Raw genomic sequence first — 9,806 nt, 5'->3', positions numbered from 1 at the left:
CAGAATAAGCTCTCAACAACTACTTCCTGAATATATTAATTTCTAGGAAGGACTGTGGCTTTGATAAGATTGTCAAAGAGTTGTGTGGTCCAAAAAAAACCACTGGAAAACAAAACACTTCCAAAGACTAACACTGTTGGAAAACAAACCCGCGATTCCCGTCCTTCAAGAGCCTTTCTGAGCGGGGACACAGTAACAGGACCAAGTATATATTGCCCTTGGTTTTCCCCAACTCCCTCCTGATTTGGCAGTGTGGGGAGTCCCCCTCCCCTGGTTTTCGGACCCCCTGAATGCTGGCTGGGCAGCAGCTTCCAGACCCCACAAGAGAATCCCCCCGCCCTTCCCCAGCAGCAGCACAGAGAGGAGAGAGACCATGAGGTTTACCACGTAAGTGGGCACTGTATGTGGAGTACGTGCTGGAAGCAACAAGAACAGCAGTAAATACAGAACAGAAAATAACAATCTTCGAAATGACAACAAACAGGACACATTATCTAAGCACTAACGCCTAAGGAGGTGGCTACCCGGACCCTGTGGGCAGCTCCTCAGGAGAGAGAGGCTGACTTCTTTCCAGGCTGCCTGGTCTTCAGTCCTTGTAATTTTTCATCTTTCAGCGCCTTCAAGAACTTATCTGCGGGAGAGCACAACAAACTCAGCTGGAGTAGAGAGAAGGCTTTTTCTAACACTACTAAAGCAATTATGTGCTCCTTACATGAGCCCCAAACCCATTATGGTCCAACATGGATGGGAAGAAAAATCCCTAATAGCCAAAACATGTGTAAGTGGAGAATATGTGGTTGAGAAATCCAGGACTTAGAAAAGTGCAAATTTTCTAAGAAGTGTTTTCTTCCCGTAGCTATGAGGAAGGGGGCATTACAAGGTGTATAATGAATTAGGACCCACAGCCACATGGACCTAAACTTTTAGGTTATTTCATAACCCCCTTCCCAGTGTGGTGGTAGCAGGGGGAGGGAGCAGTTTTACCTGTTTTATGCAATAATGAAGATGGTCTTTCTAGAACCATCTGCCCTCCTCCAGTGGTCAAGTGCTAGCCTTAGTCAGAACAGGTTATAGGAAAGACAAAGTCTGCAGAACAGCCTATGGCTACTGAATATTCTACAATGCAATAGGTTCCCTAGCAGTAGAACTGAACTTGATACTTTTACTCTCCAAGAGGGAGGACTCAGTCTGCTTGCATTCTAAAGGAATCCCATCCACATCAGCATACTGGTTTGCCCTGGTTAAGATCCCTAAAACTGACTTGGCTGGTGTGGCTCAGTGGATTGAGCACCAGCCTGCAGGCCAAAGGGCCGCTGGTTCAATTCCCAGTCTAGGGCACATGCCTGGGTTGAGGCCAGGTCCCCAGTAGGGGGCACGTGAGAGGCAACCACACACTAATGTTTCTCTCCCTCTCCCTCCCTTCCCCTTTGTCTAAAAATAAGTAAATAAAATCTTTAAAAAAGAAAAAAAAGATCCCTAAGATTTCAACCCTAAAATCAGATGGCAGAGTCCAGGACCCCGGTGAAAGGGAAACAAGGTGGGGGGTGGGGGTCACAGGGAAGCTACCTTCCAGCATTGAGAAGTGGAGGGTCCCAAAGCCTCTCAATGAATGTCGATGGATCTCCTGGGTCTTGCACAATTCCCCTTACAGACGACACTCCAACCGACTTTCACTACTTCCCCTACCTCCCATCCGACTTTCACCTACTTCCCCTACCTCCCATCCAAGGACCCCGGTTTAAGATCAACACTAAATCTCAGATCTCTAGATAGAGGGATTGGCTGTGGTGGGTGGAGCTCCAGCGGTGGTAGTATTACTATGTAGGAGGTTTAAAGTTCACGCTGGATTTAAAGTTCAGGCTGGGTATTCTGGTGGAGTTCCAGGCTTCGGGCTCAGAGTCCAGGTTATGGAAAGGGCTCAGAATGGAGTTTGGATCAGAAGGATCCATGGGGAAAGGAGTCGGTTGAAATCCAGGATGGGGGATTGACTTGGGATCTGAGACTGTTGGGTGCTGGAGTCTGAGCCCGAGGCCGCATTGCAGGGGAGGGGATGGGAACATGGTGCCAAGGAGGGAGCCAAAGTAGGCTAAGGGTGGGCTTGGGCGGCCCCAGGGACGTCACGCACAGCGCTGGGAGTCGAAGCCGTCCCCAGTGATGGTGAGCAGCTCCAGCTCCTTAATCCGGATCTCCAGCTCGCACAATTCCTCGGGTTGGGAGGCAGAGGCGAGCCGGGAGGTCGTGGGGCATGGGGCCAGGGGCGAGGCAGCTGCCTCGGGCCCCGGAGGCGGCGAGTAGAAGAAGCGCAGAGGCTCATAGGGGATGGAGGCCAGGCCAGAGGGCCAGGGCGGGGGGCAGGGGCGCTCGCTGGGGGGACCCAGGCCCGGTGGTGGCGGCGGGGGCATCGCGGCCGGGGACGCCTGGGGCAGGGACCGGCTCCCCGCCGCCCCGCCTGCCTTCAGCGGCACAAAGAGCTTCTTCCAGATGTTGAAGTCGCTGAGAGGGGACGAGGAGATGCCGCGGTCGTAGAGGGACGGGAAATAGAGGGGAGGAGCTGGCCGCTGGCTCATCGTGGGGCTCTGGCGGCCGCGCCGCCCCTTCGGCATCTTTTGAATGGGAGGCTGCGTGGGAGGAACCCCGTGCCGGGGCACTCGCGGACGCCTCGAGTAGCCGGGGTTCTTAGATTCCATAGACCACGCCCGGAGGGGGCGCGGCCCCACCCTTTCGCCTTAGCCCCGCCCCTAACAGGCGGGGTTCTAAGGTCCGATCGGCCACGCCCCTGTTGTGGCCCCGCCCATTGACGACTAGCCGCTCGGTGGAGTAAAGGGAGTAGGGTTTCCCCTTCGCCAAGCCGATCTTCTCACCCTCTGGACCACAGCACCCCTACCCCTCCTGCCTGCGGCGGGGTTAGACCCCTCAACTCCTCCCACCGCCCCTAAATTCCGCAAGCCTCGCTCCCGAGCTGTCACAGCCTAACACAACCTCACACAAAAGCCCGAAGCAAAGAGCTGGCCAAAACTGTAAAAGAAAACTTCCTTCAGTCGGAACTCTCCTTCTATAGGGAGGAAAAAAATCCTCCCCAGGATCCCGTCCCCTGCCCCGGCCGCCTTCCTCTCCCACCTCTCGATACAAAGAACTCTGGGGAAGTGAGCGCTGACTTTTCATCCTCTGCAGACTTAACAAGAGGGTTGACTGAGAATGGCTGTTAGAGCCGGCCCACGTTTCTGCTAAATTTCCGTGTCGTGGGAGATCCTGGAAAAGGGACCCTGGTATACATTTGTCATAGATCTTAAAGAGAGTGTCTTCAATGAGATGCCGTTCACTTCTCTTCCAAACACAATCATTATCAGCAGCTGTTAGGCAGCAAACTAACCACCAAAAGGAAATTCTGCTGAACTACCCCCAATGGCCCACACACTTTTGGAAAGAGACTCCTTTACATGAGCAGCCAGTATTAGTCAGACTGGGGCGGGGCGGGGGCGGGGGGGGGGGAGTAAATGTCTTTGAAAGCCTCCGCCTAATGATCCATCAATGCTGTGAATGAACAAAGACGGGTGGAGACGAGTTCAGGCTGCGGCCAGTCAGGATCTGAGTTGGTACCAGCTCCACTAGCAAATGCTGTCTGTGTGTGTGGGTACAGCAGTAAAGGGAGTCAGATCTTTGAGTAAGTTGTTTGACTTCTAAGTCAATTTTCTGTACAATAGAAACAAAAGAACCAGGCTGCCTCATACAGTTGTTCGTGATGCCCAGACAGAAGACAGAACAGTGTGTGTGAAGTACTTGGAAACTTGGAAACTCTGTCCAAATATAAGGGGCACCTATCTTCAAGCAGCATCTTATCTGACACTGAGAAGCTTTTTCTTCCCATATTTAGCTGGATCCAGTCCAAGGATCCTATAATGCTGAGCATATAATAGGACTCAATAAACATTTGGGAACTTAAACATTTTTTTATTGATTTGAGAGAGATTGATTTGTCATTCACTTGCATTCATTGGTTGATTCCTATGTGCCTCTGACCTGGGACCAAACCCACAACCATGGCATATCAGGAGCAACCCAGCCAGGGCCTGTTTGGGAACTTTAAAAACTGTAATGGGTTGTAGGAACTGAAAGGGATCAGAATATACCACCCCAAAACATGCCCCTTTGGCATAAATATTACTTTAAGTTGAAGGCAATTGAACAGAAGACTTAGGAGGAACTCTCTGTCCCCTCCCTTTCTGCCTAAAAGCTGGGCACAAATTTCCCTTTTTAGAGGCGCCATCCGTCCCAGGAAGAGGAGGAGTTGACTCAGCACTGGAAATGCCGCTGACTTGAGTCTGTATTACAAACTTTACTAAAGAACTCTTATCTTCCATAAATTTCCCCCATATATTTTCCTTCCCACAACTTACAACCCCTAGAAGCCCAATCCCCTTTTCCATTGTCTTGTCACTGGTCCACAATTTATCACCCTTTGTTAAAATGGTTTATAAGCCCTGACTGGTGTGGTTCAGTGGGTGTCATCCTGCAAAGCCAAAGGTTGCTGGTTCGATCCCCTTTTTGATCCCCAGTGGGAGAGAGGCAACTGATCAATGTTTCTCTCTTTCTTCCTCCCTTCCCCTCTCTCTAAATTTAAAAATAAATTTAAAATAATAAGAAAAAATAAATTAGTTTATAAAAATGATTTATAAGCTCTCAAGCCTAACCACTTTTTTTGATTTTTTCTTCTTTTCTGTGTGTCCCCCTCCTGTCCATACATAATAAATCTTATCACCTATTAATCTGTCTTTTGTCAGTTCAATTCAAATGACCTGTTAATCTCTCTTTGCCAGCTATTGGAAGAGGGTAGGAAAAAAGAACTTTCTTTTCCCCCTACAGAATCATAGTACTGGTAAGAGCCGGGGTTTGGGACTCAGACTTGAGACCACGCCCTGGATCCACTATATTCTTGGTTGTGTGGGTGAACCTTTTTGCATCTCAGCTTTTCATCTATATAGTGGGAACAGTAACGGTACTCAAGCAGATTGCCAAGATTAAATGAGAGAATCTACCTAGCCCTGGCAAATGCTCACTCAGTAAATGTTAGCTCTTGTTATTACATATATTGAAGGTTCTTAGAAGGGAAAGGAATTTTCAACTGTTTTTTATATGATGCAATATAATCACGTATTTTTACTTGTACATATTGTTGAACAAACTCAAGAAAGAGTCTGGAGGCTTTGACTAGAAATAAATGATACAAATTTATTCAAGAGTGTTAGGATTTGCAAACCGGAAACACAACTAGGCAATGTCCAGAGTGTTCTGAAGAAGAAAAGAGGTAAGAGTTCTTAGAGTAAAAAGTACATCCTTGAGAAGAATCAGTCCTGCATTCTTAGCCTCTGGATTGGTCCAAGATAGTAATCCTCTAGATGACTGGGGCTCTGGATAATGGAGGTCAGGCTGTCTAGATACGTGAATATTTTTTTCTTAGACCTTCAGGGAGGAGGGGAGCTAATCAGAGAGTTTTCTGGAGGTTTGAGGTATATCAAACTGACACAGGACTGGAGAGTTCAAAAACTTAAGTTCCCAGGCTCGTTAAAACAAGAATGGTTTCCTCATACCTCAACCTACTTGATTTTAGGCATTTGGCAGCTTGACTACAGTGACTCCATTTTATTTCTTCACTCTATTCCTCAATATTCATTCAAAGAATAAAAGCTTACAGATTTTTTCCATTGACTGCAGGATATAATCAACATAACATCATCTGAACATAATAGCCACATAAGAAACCTCAGTTATCACAATACAAACAGAAATTAAATCCCAGTTTGGAGATAAAGATGAAATACCAATATGGTAGTTAAGGCAAAACCGTACAAATGACCAGGAAATTGAAATTGGTGATGAAAAGATAGAACATGCATCCAATTGGAACAGAAACTTTCCCTTCCTGGGCTCTAAAACTCTTGTGTTAGCTGCCTCTCTGCTGCAATGCCCCAAGTGCCATCCTGTTGGGTCACAAGTCCTTCCTTCTTTGCTGACAAAAGACAATTGGAGGACGTGGCTTTAGGTCTCATTGCCAGTTGGGTTTGCAAATCCTGCACCTGTGAATGAGGCCACCCACCCTGCCCCAAGCTTTGTCCAGAGGGGAAGGGCCTTTACTGCCCAGTGAAAAGTAGGCCAAGGACAGGCCTGGCCCTTTCTGCAAACCAACCAATCAGAGTAGTGGTTCCTCCACACTCAGGAGAGGTGCCAGGGGTGTAATCTTAAATGTGACACAGCAGGGTGGAAGTTCCTCCCAACACTCTCTGACTCAAACTGTTTAACGTAGGCTGCTTCGTCACAGTTGAGGTTTATGATTTTCCATGGCCACCACCCTGGCCAGCCAGGAGGTTGTGGGAGTACCTGGGAGGCGGTTTTGCCTGGTTTCCTCAGTCATCCGACTGCTATAGATAGTACAGAAAGCTTCCTCTGGACTTGCAAAGCTATAACCTAACACGAAGGATAAAATTTAAAGTTAAGGATAGAAATGTAGGAGTTTGGGTATTATCTGCAGTTTAGCTTTATGGTTCCTTGAAACAAAATCTCAGTCAACAGTCTTTTTTTGCAAGTGATAGCCAGATATCAATAATAATCATCGATATTATCGAATGGAAGGGTAGATAATAAAGCTATGCCAGAGTGACTTAAAGAGAGCGATTTCACTTCGATACCTCGGCAACACAAACATCAGCACAGCACGAGTCCTGCAAACGCTGGCCTCCGTGCCAAGTCATTACTCTCCTTTATCAGATTTACTTTTCGTTTTTTAACATTGTATTAACTCTATTGGGGCGACACTGGGTGTACAGTTCTGTAAGGCATCGTCTGTATCCTGCGCTGTGCGCTCACCACCCAGTCAGGTCTCCTCCCACCACCATCTATTTGGCACCTTTGCCTCCTCCCACCCCCTCGTCCCCTCTGGAAGCCACCATACTGTCCTCTGCGTCTGAGGGCTTTGCTTGTCCTGTTTGTTCATTTGTTGCTTTCTGTTTCATAGCCCACATATGAGTGCAATCATAGGGTCCTTGACTTTTTTTTCTTCATATATTTATTGATTATGCTATTACAGTTGTCCCATTCCCCCCCAACTCCACTCCATCCTGCCCACCCCCTCCCTCCCACATCCCGCCCCCCCATAGTTCATGTCCATGGGTCACACTTATAAGTTCTTTGGCTTCTACATTTCCTACACTATACTTACCCTCCCCCTCTCTATTTTCCACCTATCATCTATGCTACTTATTCTCTGTACCTTTCCCCACTCTCTCCCCCTCCCACTCCCCTGTTGATAACCCTCCATGTGATCTCCATTTCTGTGGTTCTGTTCCTGTTCTAGTTGTTTGCTTAGTTTTCTTTTGTTTTGGTTTTAGGTGTGGTCGTTAATAACTGTGAGTTTGCTGTCATGTTTACTGTTCCTATTTTTGATCTTCTTTTTCTTAGGTAACTCCCTTTAACATTTCATATAATAAGGGCTTGGTGATGATGAACTTCTTTAACTTGACCTTATCTGAGAAGCGCTTTATCTTCCCTTCCATTCTAAATGATAGCTTTGCTGGATACAGTAATCTTGGATGTAGGTCCTTGCGTTTAATCTTGGGTAATGTAATGATGATGTGCTTTGGTGTGTTCCTCCTTGGGTCCAGCTTCTTTGGGACTCTCTGAGCTTCCTGGACTTCCTGGAAGTCTGTTTCCTTTGCCAGATTAGGGAAGTTCTCCTTCATTATTTGTTCAAATAAGTTTTCAATTTTTTGTTCTTCCTCTTCTCCTTCTGGCACCCCTATAATTTGGATGTTGGAATGTTTCAAGATGTCCTGGAGGTTCCTAAGCCTGTCCACATTTTTTTGAATTCTTGTTTCTTCATTCTTTTCTGGTTGGATGTTTCTTTCTTCCTTCTGGTCCATACCATTGATTTGAGTCCCAGTTTCCTTCTCATCACTATTGGTTCCCTGTACATTTTCCTTTGTTTCTCTTAGCATAGGCTTCATTTTTTCATCTACTTTTCGAACAAATTCAACCAATTCTGTGAGCATGTTGATAACCAGTGCTTTGAACTGTGCATCCGATAGGTTGGCTATCTCTTCCTCGCTTAGTTGTATTTTTTCTGGAGCTTTGAAGTGTTCTGTCATTTGGGCCTTTTTTTTTTTTTTTTTTTTTGTCTTGGAGCATCTGTTACTTTAAGGGGCGGAGCCTTAGGTGTTCACCGGGGCGGGGTAACGCTGGTCCCTGTGCTGTGATGCTGTACGTGGGGGAGGGGCCGAGAGGGAGCAATGACCCCCGCTTCACTCTCCTCCGGATTTCAGTCTTTCACTCTGATACCCACAATCAAACTGGGACCCTCTGGTGCTGGTTCCCCAGTGGGTGGGCTTGTGCACACTCTAGGCCCCTGTGGGTCTCTCCAGCGACCCCTCCCGTGAGGCTGGGAGTCTCTCCTGCTGCCGCCCCAACCCCCACGGGCGTTTTCAATCAGAGGTTTGAGGCTTTATTTCCCCGAGCTGGAGCCCTGGGTGGCACGGTCTGCTTCGCTCCCCACCGTTAGTCCGGTTTATCTATGTTCGAATGTGGGGCTGCGGTGTGCTACCCGCACTCTGCCTGCCCCGCTCTCCGCCACTCCGAGTCCGGCCCTCTCGGTTTATCTGCATGAATGTGGGGCCGCAGGGTCTGCTAGTGCTCGGACTGCCTGCGCCCTTTGTCCCACACTCCACCAGTCTTGGTCCACCACGGCCACGCGAGTCCTCTCCACCCCGGTGCCCGTCTCTGCCCCTCCTACCGGTCTAGATGAATGTTTATTTTTTATTTCCTTGGTGTCGGACCCCCTTGCCGTTTGATTCTCTGTCAGTTCTGGTTGTGCGAGGAGGCGCAGTGTGTCTACCTACGCTGCCATCTTGGTTCTCCTCCTTGACTTTTTACCTGACTTATTTGACTTAGCATGGTATTCTCAAGATCCATCCATGCTATAGCAAATGGCAGTATTTCATCTTTTCTTATAGCTGAGTAGTATTCCATTGTTTATCAGACTTAGAATCACTCAGTTCCTTTGCACATAAAGTCCCCTTGTAAACCCCTTAAAACTGCCTGTCTTCTTCCTCTTGGGGAGACAGATTTGGGCCTTCTCCCTGTCTCCTTGTCTGGCTGCCTCTTGGAAACAAGCTCTTTCCTTGATGGATTCTCATTGCTTTAGTGATTGGTCTTCCTGCTCATTGGGCAAATGAACTTGGGCTTGACTCCACCTGCTCCGCTGGAAGTCCCACTTCCCCTCCATCACTTTAGCTCTGTATCTAGACAGAACGCCAGCAATCACACCTTAACTAGATTCTCTGCCTCTTTCGGGGTAGGTCACAACTGGCCACGCCTGCCTTGGCTCTGCACAGCTTTCACAAACATGTAGAGTTTGTGGCTTGGTATACAACAGAGTTATTATGGAGTGAATATTTGTGTCCCCACCAAACTTCGTATGTTGAAAACAGAAGCCCCAGTGTGAAGGTATTAGGAGGTGGGGGCCTTTGGGGTGTGATTGAGTCAGGAGGACAGAGCCCTCATGAGTGGGATTAGTGCCCTTAGTAAAAAGACACCAGAAAGCTCCCTTGCCCCTCCCACTCTCTGAGGTCATAGTGAGAAGGCTGTGACCCGTGAAACAGGAAGTGGGTTCTCACCAGACACCAGATACGCCGGAGCCTTGATCTCAGAGTCCTTGGCCTCCAAAACTGAGAGAAATAAATGTTTGTTGTGCAGCCTGAACATACAAAGACAAAAGTCATCTTTGAATCCAGGTGACTCTTAGAAAGTCATGTCATCTCTGA

The 9,806-nt window shown here is 47.9% G+C and overlaps 1 protein-coding gene across 1 annotated transcript; it reads right to left on the bottom strand.

The window, feature by feature from the left end:
• Window positions 1–379: 379 nt before the first annotated feature.
• Window positions 380–2,709, bottom strand: C5H11orf91 (chromosome 5 C11orf91 homolog). The gene is made up of 2 exons (XM_024559054.3): window positions 2,126–2,709; window positions 380–631 (listed from the first exon to the last, which is right to left on the bottom strand). Exons 1-2 carry the CDS (start codon window positions 2,685–2,687, stop codon window positions 546–548), a joined length of 648 nt encoding a protein of 215 aa, XP_024414822.3. The 5' UTR covers window positions 2,688–2,709; the 3' UTR covers window positions 380–545.
• Window positions 2,710–9,806: the final 7,097 nt, after the last annotated feature.

Source organism: Desmodus rotundus, chromosome 5, assembly GCF_022682495.2.
Source record: "Desmodus rotundus isolate HL8 chromosome 5, HLdesRot8A.1, whole genome shotgun sequence".
NCBI classification, from domain to species: Eukaryota; Metazoa; Chordata; class Mammalia; order Chiroptera; family Phyllostomidae; genus Desmodus; species Desmodus rotundus.
This window is presented reverse-complemented; position numbering and strand designations above follow the sequence as displayed.